The 20,972-nt window shown below is 46.1% G+C and overlaps 1 protein-coding gene across 1 annotated transcript in view; it reads right to left on the reverse strand.

Annotated features, from left to right (window-relative positions):
• The window catches only part of LRP12 (LDL receptor related protein 12), a 72,069-nt gene extending 51,309 nt beyond the window's left edge, over nt 1-20,760 (reverse strand). The window contains exons 1-2 of the mRNA XM_040354841.1: nt 20,659-20,760; nt 9,546-9,626 (exon numbers count right to left, since the gene is read on the reverse strand). Coding sequence (XP_040210775.1) covers nt 9,546-9,615 — 70 coding nt within the window. The 5' untranslated portion in view covers nt 9,616-9,626; nt 20,659-20,760. The remainder of the gene's footprint in view (nt 1-9,545; nt 9,627-20,658) is intronic.
• Between the last annotated feature and the right edge of the window lie 212 nt (nt 20,761-20,972).

Here is a 20,972-nt window from a genome sequence, read left to right on the forward strand (position 1 = left end):
TTAAAGCTGAGCTCCACCCAAAAATGGAGCTTCCGCTTTTTGGAACTCCCCACCCCCACTCCGGTATCACATTTGGCACCTTTCAGGGGGGAGGGGGGTGCAGATACCTGTCTAAGACAGGTATTTGCACCCACTTTCGGGAATACGGGACTGCGGCAGTCACGCCTCTACCCGCAGCCCCCCGCTGTCTTCTGGGAAACACACTGTTCCCAGGAGAGAGCGGGGCCAGTGACGGTGCAGCATGCTATTCGTGCAGTAGGGAACCTGGCAGTGAAGCCGCAACGCTTCACTTCCGAATTCCCTAACCGAGGATGGCGGCGGGGGCAGTGGAAGGAGAAGCTATTGCTCGTCCTCGGCTGACATCATCGTGGGCGCGCTGGACAGGTAAGTGTCCATTTTTTAAAAGTCAGCAGCTGCCATATTTGTAGCTGCTGGCTTAAAAAAAAAAAAAAAAAAAAATATTTCGGCGGAACCTCCACTTTAACTACTTCAGCTGCCGGAAAATTTGGCTGCTCAATGACCTGCCCATTTTTTGCAATATGGCACTGCGTCGCTTTAACTGAAAAAAAAAAAAAAAAAAAAACCACACAACACAATATCTTTTACTTTTTACTATAAGAAATATCCCAATTTTTTTTTTGCTCAGTGTAGGCGCCATGCCGACTCCTCTTCCCTGAGATCCAGGTTCTCTCTCTGTCAGGAGCGATCGTGGGTGCCCGCGGTCATCACACCTACCTAACACTCGCTCCGGCGGCGAGCCCCTAGTGGACAAAAGGCAAAGCAACGCAAGGCAACGACGCTTCTCCCAGAGGAGCCAACATACGCAGTAAAACTGGCAGCTTACTAATTCTTACATGTAATGACTGCATTTGTTTTCTTGTTTAGGCCTTATTTCTTATATTTTCATCTGGTCATCTAGCCAGCAAGGTCGGTTGTTTTTCAGAAGAACAAGTGAGGACAAATGAGACAAACATTTATCACTGACAGGGGTGCTTACAATGATCAGATTTATGTAGAACCTTTATCCCAAAAGGGGGGGGGGCAGTTTTCTGTACTCCCTAATTAAGTACTAGCTGGAGTTTTCCTTCAATCGGTTAGTGTAAATCTAAACCTGCTACCGGTAATACATACAGCAATTAAAGATAAAAAACCTTCTGCCTTCACAACTCCTTTAGACCCCTTTCACACTGAGGTGCTTTGCAGGCGCTATAACACTAAAAATAGCACATGCAAAGAGCCCTGAAAGAGCCGCTGCTGTGTCTCCAGTGTGAAAGCCCCGAGGGCTTTCACACTGGAGCGATGCGCTAGCAGGACAGTAAAAAAAGTCCTGCTAGCAGCATCTTTGGAGCGGTGAAGGAGCGGTGTGTATACCGCTCCTGCCCATTGAAATGAATGGGCAGCGCAACTATACCGCCGGCAAAACGCAGTCTGACACCCCGCAACACCGATCTCGGTAAAGAGTCTCTCACGGAGACTCTTTACCACGTGATCAGCCGTGTCCAATCACGGCTGATCACGATGTAAACAGGAAGAGCCGTTGATGGCTCTTCCTCACTCGCGTCCGACAGACGCGAGTAGAGGAGAGCCGATCGTCGGCTCTCCTGACAGGGGGGGTTCGCGCTGATTGTTTATCAGCGCAGCCCCCCCTCGGATCGCCACACTGGACCACCAGGGAAGCCCACCCTGAAACAGGGAAGGGCAAAAAAAAGGGGGGGGGGGGGCAAAAAAACATTTTTGGAAAAAAAAACAAAAAAAAAAAAGATGCCAATCAGTGCCCACAAATGGGCACTGACTGGCAACATGGGAAAATCAGTGCCACCCCACAGTGTCCATCAGTGCCACCCCACAGTGTCCATCCATGCCCAGTGCCCACCTATCAGTGCCCATCTGTGCCTCCCATAAGTATCCATCAGTGCCACCCATAAGTGCCGCCCATGAGTGCCCATCTGTGCCGCCTATGAGTGCCCATCAGTGCCGCATACCAGCGCCGCCAATCAGTGCCACCTCATCTGTGCCTGTCAAAATTCAGTCCTTTAGTTGTTGCGCCCAAAAAAATTTTTTGTTTGGGTACAGTGTAGCACGACCGCGCAATTGCCATTCAAAGTGCGACAGTGCTGAAAGCTGAAAATTGGCTTGGGCGGGAAGGTGCGTAAGTGCCCTGTATGGAAGTGGTTAAATATTGAAAACATCTTATGAAATCACATTAAAGCTCCGGGCAGATACAAGAACACAAATTAATCCAGCTCCGTATTTATCAGTACACTGGTAAATGCATTTTCTTTAATTCAAGCACCTGCATTTGACTTGGTATCAGACATTTGCAGACCCAGTACAGCAGGGTTGGAATGTGAGAGGAAGAAGCAGCACAAGGAGCCAATCAGTTCATATGCCAACAAATCGCATGCGGATAGGGAGAGAAGGCAAAGTGACAGATGAGCTCATCACTGTGCTGCCCCTCCCCCCACCCCCTTTACTGTCTAGTCATAGGCTGGAGCAGGTCAAGAATGACCTGGGCTCAAAGGACCTGGGTTGAATGATTGCTGGCTATCAGGCTGAGGAATCTTGGTTTCAGAAACATTTCTGGATTGAAGGTGACTATTGCAGCAAAAGCTGTTTTATCTTTCAGTGGGCTATTTATTTTTTCCCTGTCATTTCTGGCGGAAGCCCCGCTTTGACATGTTAATGCTTATATGTCATTGGGCTTTCATGTACTTTAAAGCTGATCCTGCCAGCACACAGCCCTCTATTATAGGGGCTTACATCAAGAAGCAAACAGATGTGGAGATTTCTGGGACTCCAATGCTGGAGAATGAAATGGAGACGGCAGAGTGTGAATGTAGCAGCTCAGGTCTGTTCTTGTCTTCCTGCAGATAAGATCTCCGCTTTCACAAACTCTCCCCAGAGGCACATTGGGGATAAAGCCGACTCCGGGCATGCTCTATTCTCCAATGGAAGAAACCACAAATGTGCGAAATATCAATTGCTGCTGACAGAGAGGCACACGAGACAAGCAGGTCCACCTTCTGGAGCACATTTATTATTAGTGGGCAACGTGTCTTCTACAGACCATGACCCACATTGCTGGGATCCATCAACAACAACAGAAGCAATGCTGGTTGGTAAAATAAAATTGGCACATTACCCTGCAGTACTGAAGGGTTTAAAGGCAGAACTCCAGGCAAATGGATTGATACACACAAAAAAAAATATTTCTTATAAATTATGGGCCAGACTCTCAAAAGACATACGCCGTCTTATCTGAGTCTAGGCGGCTGTATCTATGCGCCCGATTCTTAGAATCAGTTACGCATAGATTTCTATTAGATCCGACCGGCGTAAGTCTGTTACGCCGTCGGATCTTAACTGCATATTTAGCTGGCCGCTAGGGGCGTGTACGCTGATTTACGCCTAGAAATATGTAAATCAGCTAGATACGCGAATTCACGAACGTACGCCCAGCCGACGCAGTACAGATACGCCATTTACGTTAGGCTTTTCCCGGCGTAAAGTCACCCCTGCTATATGGTGGCGTACCAATGTTAAGTATGGACGTCGTTCCCGCGTCAAATTTTGAATATTTTACGTCGTTTGCGTAAGTCGTCCGGGAATGGGGCTGGACGTCATTTACGTTCACATCGAAACCAATAGGTCCTTGCGGTGTACTTTGGAGCAATGCACACTGGGATATGTCCACGGACGGCGCATGCGCCGTTCGTAAAAAACGTCAATCACGACGGGTCACAAGTTATTTACATAAAACACACCCCCCTGTTCCAAATTTGAATTAGGCCGGCATATTTACGCTACGCCACCGCAACTTACGGAGCAAGTGCTTTGAGAATACAGCACTTGCCCGTCTAAGTTGCCGAGGCATAACGTAAATATGATAACGTTACGCCCGCGCAACAATACACAGATCTACGAGAATCTGATAGATATATATATATAAAAAATTATATATTTTTTTTTATTTATTTTTTTTGTTATTTTTGTGTCCAGGGTACCTCAGCACCTCCAACAATCCAGCCAGGGGTTCCCCCACTACTTTCTATTTTGGCAATACTGCTTCCTGGGTCAGTCCTTTATTCACTGGCCAGAAGTGATGAATCAAGCTGCATTTACACCTTAAAGCTTAATGCCGCGTACACACGATAATTTTTCAGCATGAAAAAAAAAAATACGTTTTTCGGGATGTAGAAAAAAACTACGTTTTTCCAACTACATCATTAAAACGACGTTGCCCACACACCATCGTTTTAAAAAAATGCTCTAGCAAAGCGCAGTGACGTACAACACGTACAAGGCACTATAAAAGGGAAGTTACATGCTGATGACGCCACCCTTTGGGCTGCTTTAGCCGATTCCGTGTTAGTAAAAGACGATTCACGCTTTTCTGTCTGTTACAGCGTGATGATTGTACAAAGTTGTGTTTTTGGGTGAATCTCCGCTTTAAATACCACCAAAAGAAAGCTCTATTTGTGTGAAAAAAAGGACGAAAATTTCATTTGGGTACAATGTTGTATGACTAAGTAATTGTCATTCAAATTGTGAGAGCACCGAAAGCTGAAAATTGGTCTGGTTATTAAGTGGGTTTACGTGCCCAGTGGTCAAGTGGTTAAACAATGCACAACATGCGCATAAACACGTGCAACAAAACGCCTGAAAAACCGTGCAAAGGTCAGGTGTGAATGCAGGGAAGAGAAGAAGCCCCTCTGAACTGATAGAGCTTTCTTATAAAAGCCCCACAGACTCCCTTCTCATCTCACATCTGATTATTACGATTACCAGGAACTGTAACAAAGCACATTTCACACACAAAGCTTGCCGGCCGAGCCAACTTCCCATCACACCGCGGACTTACTATTTATACATGAATAACAAACCAGTCATAAATAAAGTTCACTTTCCGGACAAGTGTTGGTAATTGTGGAAGGAAGTGATATCACATGAATTCCAGACATGGTGCTATGGGAAATCCTGAGAGAAGCGCTGACATACTGCAAGAACAGCCTGTGAATTCCATCGGGACTCTTCTCCATAGAATTCCAGACATACAAAACAAAACTTCCCTCGGCCCGCACTGACGTCCTCTACACACAGGGAACCTCACTCATCCACATCTCACTGATCTCTGACCCCACGCCGGGGTAGACACAATCATCTGAAATATAAGAGCCAGCAAATCTCGTCTAGTAGGCAGCAGAGGGACTTTTACTGAGAACACAACAAAGGGCCCAAAGATGTAATGCTGGGGCTACCTGGCCACTGGGGGCTACTACAATCTCATATGATTGACCCTTTTGTTTTATTTTAAAGTAGTTTTAGGCTGGGTTCACACTCGTGCGATGTGGGAACCAGCGCAATTCTTGTGTGGGTTCCCGAATTGCATGTCACTCACAGGCAGTTCACACTGCCCTCTGCGAACCGCCGCGGGCATCAATGTAACGATACACCCAGATTGGGTCGCTGTGCGCACTGTGAAATGGTACAGGAATCAGATTGCATTGGTGTGAACACCATTGTAATCCGATTCCAGTGTGGACCAAAAAAAGGGTCCTGCACCATTTTGGTCTGAATGCAGCAATGCAGTGTGAATCAAATGCAATGTCTGTGTTCTCACCAGTGTGAACCCAGTCTTAAATCCGATGAAAAAAAAAAAAAAAAGGACTTATTAAGGCAGTTGTAAACCGCTGGGTGCCTCTTTTCTTTCCTGACCTGCAAGGTAAAGGCATAATGTGCTAGTATGCATTCCATACCAGCACATTATTTGACCTTATCTGAAAATGAAGCCCTCCAGCGATGCGCTGCGATCGCTGGAATCCGCTTCCATCTTCACCCGTCTTCCTTCTGGGTCTGCGGACTCCGGCTGTGTAACTGGCCAGAGCCGCAATGACATCACTCTCGTGCATGCGCGAGGGAGCCCCAGATTACAGCACAGGATTCTGAAGATACGGCCCGGGTGGCCTTCCTTCAGAACGCATGCGCCAATGACATCATTGGATAGATAAAGAGATCTACATCTCCTAAACGGCACACATTTAGAAGAGATTTACAGTATTTATGGGTAAACCTTATTATAGGCATATGTCAAAGATTGAAGTTTACAACCACTTTAAAGTTATAGCAATTGTTCCATACTTACACCAGTCTAGAAGTATGTGCCATACCTATAGGATCCCAATGATTGCTGGAAATCACCGCTATCACAATGATCTGCACCACATTTTGGTTATTGCTCCAGGTTGCTGCCCTGCTACACTGAGAACACAAAAATGCAATAGATGTTCCCACATTAACAAAAAAATAGCAGAATAGGACTACAAGAGGCATTCCCCTAGCAACACTGAATTATTTTTGGGGACTTTGTTCTTTTCCACCTGTGGTGGAAGGAAAGTAAAACAAATCTATGGGATGTCTCAGGCTAGCCTAACTTTGAGGATGCTCCTCAAGGCCAATGCCACCAGGGGTGCATCTTTCTTAGAGTTAGGGCCCTTTCACACGTACGGACCGTATGTCCGCATTTTCATCCATCCGTCCGGATGAAAACAGGACATACATGGGTCCCTATGTGATTACGGGTGTCAGCGGATGGTCATCCGCTGACACCCGTAATCACATAGGGACCCATGTATGTCCTGTTTTCATCCGGACGGATGGATGAAAATGCGGACATACGCAAAGATCTCCGATGTCCATCTCCGCAAAGATCTGCATTTTCGGACGGAAGAAAACCCTATTTTTCTTCCGTCTGTCGGATCGGGTGAACACGGACATACGGTCCGTGTTCCGCTCTCCCCTATGGGGAATCGGATGAGGAAAGACAGTGTGCAGGGACCGCCCTGTCAGCTGCCAGCTCAGCGGGGATTTTACGGAGGATCCCCGCTGAGCTGTAAGGACACACTGAGGTGGATCATTACTGATCCGCCCCGTGTGAAAGGGCCCTTAGGGTTCCACTAAAACTGAACTGTGAAGACGGTGCTCAAAAGAGAAAAAAAAAAAAAAAAAAAAAAAAGAAGAAGGAGGGAAGAAGGACTAGTAACCAGTCACTTCCGCGTCTGACCTTTCCCTATTGACTTACCATGCCTGGTTCAGAAGAGTTTTGCTTCCTAACATCAGAGCCTCTAATATAGACAGTGAGCAGAATTGTAGCGATATCACGAAGGCCTGATTCACACCTATGCAGGTGCATTTTGCGTTTTTTAATACACGCTTTTGATCCACTGAAAAGTGTGGAACCAACAACCAGAAAAAAGTCCCAGGCCCTTTCCATAAAATACAGATGTATACCACATCCATAGGAAACTATTTTAAATGGACTGTAGTCTGTAATGGACTGTAGTTTCTGCAAAACTGAAAATGCAAAAAAAATTATATTATATTATATATTATATATATATATATATATATATATATATATATATATATATATATATATATATATATATATATATATATATATATATATACACACACATACACATACACACATATACACACACACACACGCATAGATGTGAAACCAGCCTAAATCTCACCTGAGACTAGCAGTCAGAGGCAGCAGTGCCTTAGATCTCACGCTGCAGATACACAGCTATGAAGCTACAGAACAGGAGTGCCAGGCACACCGACATGCCAGGAAGTACACTGCTATTAGGAGGGATTTGGGACAAAAAAAATAAAAAATCAGACGGGTGCTGCATTCACCCAGGAAAGTATGAATCTGAAAACAAAAAAATGCCCATACATCCCTTTAATTTTTTGAGTACAGGTCCAATTAACTGAAAACTAAAGCAAGCTAGCCCTACACACTGACAATTGTGTCGTCAATGCATCCAGAAGGCGTGCAGCGTTCTCTAGAGAGGATCTCCCCAACACAAGCACACTGAGCGACTCCTCCAACCCCACGTTGAGCTCATCTAGTTATTCCTCAAACAAGCGTCAGGAAGACAAGCTGGATGCTCAATTTAGAAAATCTTGGCAGGCAAAACACCCATCTGAAATCAGCCTAAACGTTAATGATTTCATTGGCTTGTCTTACAGCGTTTAACCCCTAAATGACCGAACTTGCAGTACACTGCTACACACATCCCAACGCCTTCTTTTTAAAGATCCAACGACACAGGACATGTCCTAAAGATCGTGTGCCAGCGGCCACAGTCACAATGCATGCGTTGGTCGCTCCAACATCCATCAGGCGATCAATATCATTTCACATGAACTTGTAACAAAACAAGAAATAAAATAAAAAATGCTGCGTCATAAAAATCCCCCTCACTCCCTTCACCCTCGTCAAGGGGCAGAAAAAGAGCAGCTGTTGTAACACACACACACACACAATGGAAGAGGGAGTTTGCGGCCCCGGAAGGAAGAGGGGTAAAGAATGGATGCTCGCTGCTAGCGAGGAAGACGGTGACATCGCGGGCCCCTTATGCTTTACTTTTGCAGGGAAACAAAGAGGAAGTAAAACCCATCTTTAAGCCCCCGTTCACACCTAGGCGTATATACGCCTGTAGTGCGACGCCGCAGCAGCCCCGAGACGCTGGAGGGATGATTTAACATGCACCTCTATGGAGATGGTTCACATCTCCACGCCGAACGCCTGCCGCCTGAAAAAAAGTCCCGGACCTTTTTTTCAGGCGGCTTTCGGCGTTCGGCATAGGAGATGTGAACCATCTCCATAGAGGGGGTGAGGCTGCATTCACAATAGCAGAGTTTTGTCGCCGCAAATCGCGGTACAAAACGCCACAATTTATCGCCGCAATTAATGGGCTGTTTTAGCGCAGTAAAAAAAAAAAGCTGTACTGAGCTTTTTCAAGCTGCAGTGTGCAAGAGGCCTTATAGAGCTGAAGAATGTGCCAATGGACTAGTAAGAGTGCCACGGCAGACTGGACTCCTGTGCAGGTTTCAAAAGTGACAGCGGCTGCAGGGATGAAGAAACCCTGCAAGCTGTCACAGGGGTAAGCTCTGGGTTAGGTGCTCAGCAATGTGTTACATCCTAAATACGGGTGTAATATGTACCTTAGCGCTTGTTCACATGTCTTTTGATCTCTGAAAAGTTGCTCTTCAGAGAGCTTCTAACAGGCGGTGAGTAGGTGTTGGAAGCTGTAGCCTCTCGTCCCCCCCCCCCCATGATGACAAAGTGTAAACAAAAACACAAAAAAAAAAAAAAAAAGAAGCAAAAGATGACCACCTCTAAATAATTTGTTCTGCTGTGCATATCATTTCAAATATTCTTTTAGGTTACAGACTCCACTGACACACACAGCAAGAACACGACCAAGATCACAGCCATGATACCGTGCCATGTACAATCTACAAGAGCTAAAAAAAAAATATATATATATATATATATATATATATATATATATATACACACACACACACACACATATATATATATATATATATATATATATACACATACATACATACATACATACATACACACACACACATACATACATACACACACTGAAGACAAAAAAAATGATATAAATAATAAAATGATATCCACTCAGTATTTGCATCAATTATTTCCTACTCACCAGTCACTATGGAGAGAAAAAGCAGCAGCAATGACACCCGTCCATGTACAGGCTGCCCGCCCCGTCCCATGACAAACCTGCCTGTTGGGGAAAAAAAGATATTTCAGATATAAAATTCTAACTTTGGTTAAATAAACATATAAAAGTCTCATTCCTGATCAGAGAAGAATTTTTCAGATGCACCATATCAGAAAATCTAATTGATGATTCCCCAAGTACAATGGATTTGGGATTTAGGAAATCTGTGCTTTGCCTATTCAGGGAGAATCAGGTTTTATTTAATACCCTCTTATCCATTGTCCTGCATATACTTCACTTACCCCCACCACTCCGTCCACCCAATACTTGCAGGTATGGCGGAGCATGTGACAGCCCTGGGCCAATCAGTATATGGTCTTACATAAGCTTGAACTCCAATGACCCGGAGCAGACATACTTTCCTTTAGCGGTTGGTGGGTGAACAGTGTTAATTTAGTCAACTAAAACTAAAACAATTGAGATGACTAAAATACAACTAAAACTATAATTTCATTTTAGTCAAAAGACTTATGCCGCGTACACACAATCATTTTTCAGCATGAAAAAAAAAAAAAAAAAAAATTGTTTTCCTAACTTCATCATTAAAACAGCCTTGCCCACAAACCATCATTTAAAAAAAATTATCTAGCAAAGCGCGGAGACGTACAACGGCACTATAAAGGGGAAGTTCCATTCGCCTTTGGGCTGCTTTAGCTGATTCCTTGTTAGTAAAAGACGATTTGCGCTTTTCTGTCTGTTACAGCGTGATGAATGTGCTATCTCCATTATAAATGCTAGTTTTACCAGAACGAGCGCTCCCGTCTCATAACTTGCTTCTGAGCATGCGCATGTTTTTTACGTCGTTTTAGCCCACACACGACCGTTTTTTACAACCCGAAAAATTACAACGTTAAAAAAATAGAGCATTTTAGGCTTCTTTCACACTATGGATTGTATGTCCGTTTTATAATATCCGTATTACACCTATTAACGGACGTTTATTAACGGATTTAATAACGGATACATACGGATAAATATTTTACCATTCTTCCTTTATTGAAAACGGATAATGTTTATCCGTATATATCCGTATACATCCGTTATATCATTCCTTTCTAACGTCCGTTAATAAAAAACATTTCACCCTTTCTTGAAGTCCAGCTCCAGAAGTCGTATGGATATTCAGGGGAACCCCGCCGTCAATTTAAAACAAAAATGACGTGCGGTTCCCCCTAAATATCCATAACCAGACCCATTATCCGAGCACGTTGACCTGGCCGGCCGCAGAAAAGAGGGGGGGACAGAGTGCGGCCCCCCCCTCTCTCCTGAACCGCACCAGGCCACATGCCCTCAACATGGGGAGGATGTCCCCATGTTGATGGGGACAAGGGTCTCATCCCCACAACCCTTGCCCGGTGGTTGTGGGGGTCTGCGGGCGGGAGGTTTATCAGAATCTGGAAGACCCCTTTAACAAAGGGGACCCCCAGATCCTGACCCCCCCCCCCCCCTGTGTGAAATGGTAATGGGGTACACTGTACCTCTACCATTTCACGAAGGAAGTAAAAAGTATTGTAAAAAAAACACACTGACACAAAAGAATAAAGTCCTTTATTAAAAAAAAAAAAAAAAAAAACTCCAGCGCTGAAAAATCCACTCGTTCCCGGCTTCCTGCGTTGTCCTGATCCTGCGACGGGTGCGGGTGATCTCCCGCGATGAGAAGATCCAGCGTCGGGTGATCTCCGCTCCGGCGATGTGAAGATCCATCCATCCATCCGGCGCAGCAGCATCCCGGACCTCCTCTCACCGCTGGGCACAGCCCAGCGAATGAGCGGCTGAAGCTGTGACATTTCTTATATAGAGGAGGCAGAGCCACCCGTCACGTGACCCTGCCCCCTCTGACGTACCTCTGCTACATCACTGGGGAAGACCAAGAAGAGGAAAGGACTTTCCTCTTCTTGGTCTTCCCCAGTGACGTAGCAGAGGTACGTCAGAGGGGGCAGGGTCACGTGACGGGTGGCTCTGCCTCCTCTATATAAGAAATGTCACAGCTTCAGCCGCTCATTCGCTGGGCTGTGCCCAGCGGTGAGAGGAGGTCCGGGATGCTGCTGCGCCGGATGGATGGATCTTCACATCGCCGGAGCGGAGATCACCCGACGCTGGATCTTCTCATCGCGGGAGATCACCCGCACCCGTCGCAGGATCAGGACAACGCAGGAAGCCGGGAACGAGTGGATTTTTCAGCGCTGGAGTTTTTTTTTTTTTAATAAAGGACTTTATTCTTTTGTGTCAGTGTGTTTTTTTTACAATACTTTTTACTTCCTTCGTGAAATGGTAGAGGTACAGTGTACCCCATTACCATTTCACACAGGGGGGGGGGGGTCAGGATCTGGGGGTCCCCTTTGTTAAAGGGGTCTTCCAGATTCTGATAAACCTCCCGCATACCCCCACAACCACCGGGCAAGGGTTGTGGGGATGAGACCCTTGTCCCCATCAACATGGGGACATCCTCCCCATGTTGAGGGCATGTGGCCTGGTGCGGTTCAGGAGAGAGGGGGGGGCCGCACTCTGTCCCCCCCTCTTTTCTGCGGCCGGCCAGGTCAACGTGCTCGGATAATGGGTCTGGTTATGGATATTTAGGGGGAACCGCACGTCATTTTTGTTTTAAATTGACGGCGGGGTTCCCCTGAATATCCATACCAGACCTGAAGGGTCTGGTTATGGATATTTACCGGGAACCGCACGTCATTTTTGTTTTAAATTGACAGCGGGGTTCCCCTGAATATCCATGCTCAGTAAAATTAACGTCCGTTAACATAACGGACATTTACGGAGACATTTACTAACGTCCATGTGCCATAGACTTCAATGTTAAAATATAACGGACGTTAATATATCCGTTACTTGCAACGGACAAAAAATTGACAAAAAATAGTGCAAGACCCATCACATATTCCGTTATAACTAACGTCCGTATGTTATAACGGACTATTACGGATCTTTACGGAACATAAAAAAATCCCATAGACTTTAATGATATTTTATAAAGGACGTATAACTTCAGTTTTTTAACATTATCTGACGGATTTTAAAACGGATTATTAAAACGGATTTATTTTGTAGTGTGAAAAGGGCCTTAGAAAAAAATTGGGCTGGGTTTTAGAACCCAAAAAATGCTCTGAAGCCCACACACGATCGTTTTTAATGACATTAACATCGTTTTTTTACACCCTGAAAAATTATCGTGTGTACGCGCCATCAGACTAAATCGAAATTTGCTGCCAAAATTAACAATGCTGAACGGTGTGATGCGAAAGTAAATGGAACCAAGTACAATACGAGGAGCAGGCAATGTATCTGCCCGCTAAATAGAGGAATAAATTAAAGGGCAAGGCAGAGATCTGTTTTAAAGTGGGACTTGACCGAATTTTTGCAAAGTATTCTCTAAGCAAAAGATGTCCCTGACCCCTGTACAAAATCACTCTGTGCTGAGGCAAATATATGGGGGTGTCATTAAGAGTCAATGGCACCCCCATACACATCTGCTAAAGGGCAGCGCATTTCTGTGTGTGTTGGAAAAGTGTGCAATTTTGCGTGCGTTCCCATGAGGCACAAATGTGAATGTAGTCCGAATGTCCAGGAGAGGGCGTGGCTTCTGTATCATGTGACTGCTGTGATTGGCTCACATGATTGGGAGTGGGTCTGGCTGGTGATGATGTGACTGGAGCTGTCGGTGACAGTTTACTGAGTGTTCTGGGAGTGCACAGTGAGTGTATTCTCAGCACACAGGACAATTTTCAGCTTTTAGGGCTGCAACACTTTGAATGACAATTGCACTGTCATGCTACACTGTACCCATATGAATTTTTTTAATTACACAAATAGAGCTTTCTTTTGGTGGTATTTTATCACTGCTGTGTATTTTTTTTATTTATTAAAATTATTTAAAAAAAAAAGAGAAAGACCAAAAAGTTTGAAAAAATAAAGTTTTTCTTAGTTTCTGTCAGTAAATTTTGTAAATAAGTAATTTTTCTCCTTCACTGATGGGCACTCTGATGAGGTGGCACCAATATGCTGCACTGATGAGCAGGCACTAATGGACACTGAAAGGCAGCAGTGACTGGCATTACTAATGGGCAATGATTGGTGTCACTGCTGGGCACTGATTGGTGGCACTGGGGGGGGGGGGGGGCTTTATTGTAATCAGGGCACTGATGATCAGTGCCCTGGTTACATGTCCAGCTGTTCCCTGCGAGGAGATGCCACTGACCGGCTCTCCCTGCCACACACTCTGCCAGTGTGAAGTGATGAGAGCCGATCACCAGCACTTCAGTGTTCACGTGATTAGACTCAGCCGATCACATAGTTAAAGAGCCGTGTAATCGGCTCTTTGCAGAGATCGGGGTCGTGCCGCATCCTATGAACACGGCGCGGGCGCACAAGAGTGCCCATTTTGGGGCGACGTCATATGAAGTCCACCAAGATCGAGAGCCACACTGTCCCTCCGTTATTTGAAGGTGGGAGGGTGGCAAGCGATTAAAGCATACAGTTGGTAAGAGCTTATTGAAGTGTCACTGAATGATTTAGGCCTATTTAATGCAATGGCATGCAGTGCGAGAAATTGTAGGCACCGAAACGCACCTCAAATCGATATTACTAGTGATGTGCTGAAATTTCAACCACTGAAAATTATTGTCTGTAAATAGGGTAAAAAAAACGGTGCCAAGAATGTCAATTTTTTCCTGCGATATTACCTTGCTTATGGTGTGTTTTCAAAGGTCATGTGACTTAAAAAAAAAAAAAAAAAAAAAAAGAATCAAAAACGCAAAACGGGTGCATTTTTTATAAATTTTCAATGCATCTCAATGGGAGGTGCGTTTTGCCAAATGTGCATCATAAATGTAGCAAGCAGAATTGTTAACACTCCTTCAAAAAGTGCCGATAATGACCGACAATAAATTTATATTCATTGATATTAAAATAAAAAGTCAAGTATATATATATATATATATATATATATATATATATATATATATATATATATATATATATATATATATATATATATATATATATATATATAAAAATCTATTTTGGTTTTCGGCCAAGTGTATCCAGAATTTTCATTTCTGTGCACCACAAGCTATTAAGGTGCGAACAGAAAAGCATTGTTCCCTGTGCCTTGACGCTCAGTTGTGCAGGTCAATGGATATGGCGAGAACCAACCAAAGGGCATTTTCAGATTTAAAGTTGTTGTAAATCCTTCCATATACCCAGTGAAGGGACTGGCCTCAGGTGATACACAGAGGTGAAACAAATCCTCCTACATAAGTTGTATCTGTTTATCTGCAGTCTTCTCTTCACTGCACCTGTTCAAAGTCCAGAATATTTAAAGCTTGTCTGAGCCGTCAGAAAAAAAGGGGGGCGGAGAGTGGAAGATGCACTCTGCTGAGCTCAGTATGGAGAGCTCTGAGAGCTGATTGGAGGGAAGGGACACACCCCCCCTTCACACAGGAAGCTGAGGCTGTCAATCTGCTGGAGGTCCTTTTCCTGACACCAAGAGAAGAAAGGTGGCAGGGGAACTCCTCAGAAGTGATTCAAGCTGATAGCAGAGGAATGAAGCAGCAGACAGAATGGACGCTTAGTGCTCTGGAGTGAGACAAGTACACACTATAGAAGAATATGCTTTAATATTTCAAGTCTGAGGTTTTCAACCACAAAAAAAAAAAAAAAAAAAATGTAATAAAAAAAGGAGACCGCTACAACATGTTTAGATGATGTTTGTGAAGTAAACATTCATAGAAGAAGATGACGATCAGGAAATAAACGATCTCCTCCATCCCAGTGAATGAAGTCCATAGTCCATCATTTGGTGACTAGCGGTGTCAGGCATACATCGAAGGATTACTAAAAAAAGAGCTGAAAGCGACATGCTGGCATTGCTAGGAAAGCGTGATGTTTGGAGGATGTGGACTCGGAGGAGGGGGAACAATGGGGCACTATGTACCCAGCCAGCACAGCTGTGAACAGCTGGATCTGATTCAGACTGGCAGCACGGGGTTAAACCACACGGCTCCACTTACAATGTCAACACGGAGCTGCGATGGATCCTACACACAGGAGTAGTACCTCATTCATGTCTATAGAGCCGGCCGAAGGAGCTTGCAATCTAATGTCTCGCCCAACGGTCACCCAAACTGGGTGGAAGGCAACTGACCCATGTGTAGGTTTTAGCAGAGCGGGAGAAACCTGAACAGAGAGGCCAAACCCACTTCAGACAGGGCCCCTGGCAGACCCGGAATCCAGGAGCCGGTGCTGTAAGGGGCCACAGTGCTCCGCCAGCAGGGTGTCCATTACTTCTGTAGGAACAGACAGGTAAATCGTGATGTTCCGGTTGGGGCTCATTCACATGCAGCCTTGGGAGTGGTAAAAAAAAAGGGGGGGGCGAGCCATGATTTTACTGCCCCTCAACCAACCCGCTTTAATCTACAACAGCGTCTGGTCAGGGTTGTACCCATGCTGCCTGCACATTAAACACTCTTTTTAGCATGCAGGCGGCTGTCAGTTTTCTCTTGCAGGGTGAAGTGCGTTTCAGTCCATCATGCTGTTTGTTTGTTTGTTTTTTAAACTTTATTTGAAGTGTTACAAAAGGAACACTTCATTCATGACTCTGCAAAGCAGCATTGTGCGCTGTAGTGTGGGTGACGTGCGGTAATGTACGAGTCTGATACACGGACATGTGATCGGAGATAGGGTGAGCTAAAGGACGGTACAAAGGAGGAAGAAAACTGACAATATAGTCATGTGGGGGGGGGGGGGGTCAGCGGAATGTCAGCTCAGTGGGCTAACTGGTGGGTTCCTATGAATAATGTGCAGGACTCGGCCCACACATGGTTATACAATGGGGGTCAGTGAGATCTGCTGGGCCCTATAGGCACACGGCGTATACAATGGAGTTCTGTATAGACCAGGTCTCCAAACTACTCCGTATGAGAGACACATTGTATATTTTACAGATATTCCTGGGCAAAAAAAGAAGCTGTTTTTATAAATGAATGAATGAATGAATGAACAGGTTTTACTGGGAGTCTATTTATTTTGGATTAACATGAAATGATTGGAGCAACAGAGAAAAAGATTCCATAAACAGAGCAAAGACATTACATCAGAGTCCCCCCCCCCCTTACATCAGAGTACCCCCTTCACATCAGTGTCCCCATCAAAATCTCAACCTACATCAAAGTACCCCCTTACATCAGAGTCTCCATCAAAATCTCAACCTACATCAAAGTACCCCTTTACATCAAGAGTGCCCATCAAAGTACCCCTTTACATCAGAGTACCCCCTCACATCAGTGTCCCCATCAAAATCTCATCCTACATCAGAGTCTCCATCAAAGTACCCCCCCTTACATCAGAGTACCCCCCCCCCTCACATCAGTGTCCCCACCAAAATCTCAACCTACATCAGAATCCCCATCAAAGTACCCCCTTACATCAGAGTCCCACCCTCACATCAGTGTCCCCATCAAAATCTCATCCTACATCAGAGTACCCCCCTTACATCAGTGTTCCCATCAAAATCCCAACCTACATCAGTGTCCCCATCAAAATCCCAACCTACATCAGAGTCCCCATCAAAGTACCCCCTTACATCAGAGTCCCCATCAAAGTACCCCCTTACATCAGAGTCCCCATCAAAGTACCCCCTTACATCAGAGTCCCCATCAAAATTTCAACCTACAGAGTCCCCATCAAAGTACCCCCTTACATCAGAGTCCCCATCAAAGTACCCCTTTACATCAGAGTTCCCATCAAAGTACCATTTTACATCAGAGTTCCCATCAAAGTACCCTTTTACATCAGAGTACCCCCCTCATCAGTGTCCCCATCAAAATCTCAACCTACATCAGAGTCCCCATCAAAGTACCCCTTTACATCAGAGTCCCCATCAAAGTACCCCTTTACATCAGTGTCCCCATCAAAGTACCCCCCTTACATCAGAGTACCCCCCTCACATCAGTGTCCCCATCAAAATCTCTACCTACATCAGAGTCCCCATCAAAGTACCCCCTTACATCAGAGTCCCCATCAAAGTACCCCTTTACATCAGTGTCCCCATCAAAGTACCCCTTTACATCAGTGTCCCCATCAAAGTACCCCCTTACATCAGAGTACCCCCCTCACATCAGTGTCCCCATCAAAATCCCAACCTACATCAGAGTCCCCATCAAAGTACCCCTTTACATCAGTGTCCCCATCAAAGTACCCCTTTACATCAGTGTCCCCATCAAAGTACCCCCTTACATCAGAGTACCCCCCTCACATCAGTGTCCCCATCAAAATCCCAACCTACATCAGAGTCCCCATCAAAATCCCTCTAATATTCAAGGACTGGATAAAAATCTTGCCGTAGTTTGAAGAGCCTCCCATGGAGCCATTGTGTTCTCACAGTTTGGGGTGCGACAAAGCCACCCCCAGCAGGAAAACACGGTGATTATTGCTAGTGGCTGTAATAAATGCTGGAAATAATCACATGTAAAATCTGACAGGCTGGTCGTACCCAAGTTGATTGATTGATCAACTTGAGAAAAATCAGCCTGCCCACACCAGTTCGTATCTCGCCGCACTCCTCGCTAAACCGGCTGAGATTCGAGCCGTCTATGGCCGGCTTTAGGCCCAATCAACTTCAAAGCCCATTAACACTTAAACACCGGGCTTCTATTGTATGCTATGGGGGTCCCTTCCCATCAGGGTGCCTGTCACACCAAATCAGTACAGGAAAGCTTGTTTTTGGCCCCATGGGAGCGCCTGAAAAACACACATAACCTGCGTTTTCCACACGTTACGACTGTCACCCACTTTTAAAGTCCAGGAGCAAAGGGAAGAGGGATGCCACCCACTTTTAGACTGGCCCAAAACACTCGTGCCCGAAACTGCAAAAAAAAAAAAAAGAAAAGAAAATGGACAACGTAGACCATGGGCAGCTTCAATCTAAGCTGTTGCACTTTGGCCGCAGCACAGTGTACCTGAGATTTTGGTGCGCTTTCAGAAAACATACTAAAACCGCGGGACATAAAAAGAAGACTATGGCAAAGAGCAGCAAACCTGCAGGTACACTGCGCTGCGGCCAAAGCCTAGCGGCTCAGTGTGAATCCACCCTAATCGCAAGATCGCACCCCCCCCCCCCCCCCCCAGTCGCAGGGAATTGTGCTGCATAGGTGTATAGGGGTCCTGCAGACAATGACGGGATTCCGCTTGTCATGTGACAAATCATATCAGACAACGCTCCAGGTTCAGCCTGTCATTGCGTCATATGGCCGCATCTATCTGCGCACATCTGTTCGTTCTAGACGCAGGAGTCTGCAGATCCCCCAAGGTGTTCAATCACCCATCCGAATTCTATTATACTCAATGGGCCCTTCACACCTGAGCGCTGTCACACAACCCTCTAAAAAGTATGCGCCATCCTCTGGCGCAGTTTTCGCCCCCCGTAGACGTTAACAGGACTGTTTTTAGACGCTTTTTTTGGATGTTCTTTTTTAAAAGTCCATGGAGCCAAAGAGGCAGATTCACGTACAGCCACTGCAAAATTGTGCGGGCGTAACGTATCTGTTTTACGTTACGCCTCCGCAACTTACACGGGCAAGTGCTGTATTCTCAAAGCACTTGCTCTGTAAGTTGCGGCGGCGAAGCGTAAATCACCCCTGGTGGAATTCAAATTCCCCGGGAAAATGAAGCGCGTCCCACTGCCGAACGAACTGCGCATGCGCCGTCCGTAAAATATCCCAGTGTGCATTGCTCCAAATGACGTCGCAAGGACGTCATTGGTTTCGACGTGAACGTAAATGACGTCCAGCCCAATTCACGGACGACTTACGCAAACGACGTAACTTTTTAAAATTTCGACGCGGGAACGACGGCCATACTTAACATTGGCTGCGCCTCATATAGCAGGGGCAACTTTACGCCGGGAAAAGCCTAACGTAAACGTCGTAACTTTACTGCATACTCGATGCGGAATTCGACGGAAGCGCCACCTAGCGGTCAAAGAAAAAATGCAGTTTAGATCCGACAGGCGTAAGAGACTTACACCTGTCGGATCTAATGGATATCTATGCGTAACTGATTCTAAGAATCAGTCGCATAGATACGACGGCGCAACTCAGAGATACGACGGCGTATCTCCAGATACGATGGCGTATCTCCAGATACGCCGTTGTATCTCGATTGTGAATCTGGGCCAAAGTGCGTAACTCTGTTCCTACGGAAGTTGGGTGAAAAATGCACAAAAAAAAAAAAGAAGGACGCACAACACTTCTGTCTCCAATCACATCTGCGTGTTCCTGGAACACACAAATCGCACCTCTCGCTTGCGGTGCCATTAATTGTTAACAGCGTCCCAAACGTGGCTCACAGTTACGCATTTTCCCATACATTAAAACGAAAACGTGCGGACGCTTCTTTGGCGTCATTTATGCGAAATCACATCACCTGAAAATACGTAAACAAATCACGGTCACATGACACGGGGGGCCTAAACCCCCTCGCTAAGCTCAAATTCCAGCATTTACTGGGACTCGGGGGCCCAAAACACATCAGCAGGGGCCCCTGCACCCCAAGCTGCATAGAACAACGTTGGACTGATGTGAATGAGCCCCACACACACACACAATCATGGGGGTCATGTGATAGACTGCACTGGTGTGATGAGGGATTCTATATATGGGCAGCACAGGGTTAAAGCATGGGGCTCAGTCTAGCCAATCAGGTAGGCTGTATAGAACAGGCAGCAAAGGGTTAATCACTGGGCTCCTGATTAGCCAATCAGCGTCTCTCTTCTCCCCGCAGGCAGCACAGGGTTAACACTGGGGTCCTTAATAAAGCCTGCGCAGCACAGGGTTAAAGCCCCGGGTTCCTCATTAGCCAATCAGCGGTGCCCTCTCCCGGCAGGCAGCGTAGGGGGTAACAATGGGCTCCTGTGTACACCGCCAGCACAATAGTCTGCTGTCCGCACACACACAGCGGAGACAATGGAAGGAGGAGAGCTGGGGGCGCCGACATAGGACGAGGCCTCTGGCCCCCGCCGCACACCTACCTCCCAGCCGTGGTCCGCGGGCTCCGCTCGGTATCGGATGCTGGACTCACCGGATGCTGCCAGCGATACACACTCACCCCGCAAGACACTTCCCTGCTGCGCCGGGGCCCGCCCATCTGCCCACTCGCCGCCAATGGGCGAGCGGCACGATGGGAGCCAATCGGCGAAGAGATGATTTCTGCAGGAGGCGCTGCGGCGGATAGGAGAAGGGCTGTGATTGGCTGTAGCAGTCCCGTTAGAAATATAGCGGAGAAGGAGGGGTGGTCAGTGTCATTGTTACTGATGATAGTGAGAGGGGGATGACAGCCCCCCCG

This window comes from Rana temporaria, chromosome 5 (assembly GCF_905171775.1).
Source record: "Rana temporaria chromosome 5, aRanTem1.1, whole genome shotgun sequence".
Classification (NCBI taxonomy): domain Eukaryota; kingdom Metazoa; phylum Chordata; class Amphibia; order Anura; family Ranidae; genus Rana; species Rana temporaria.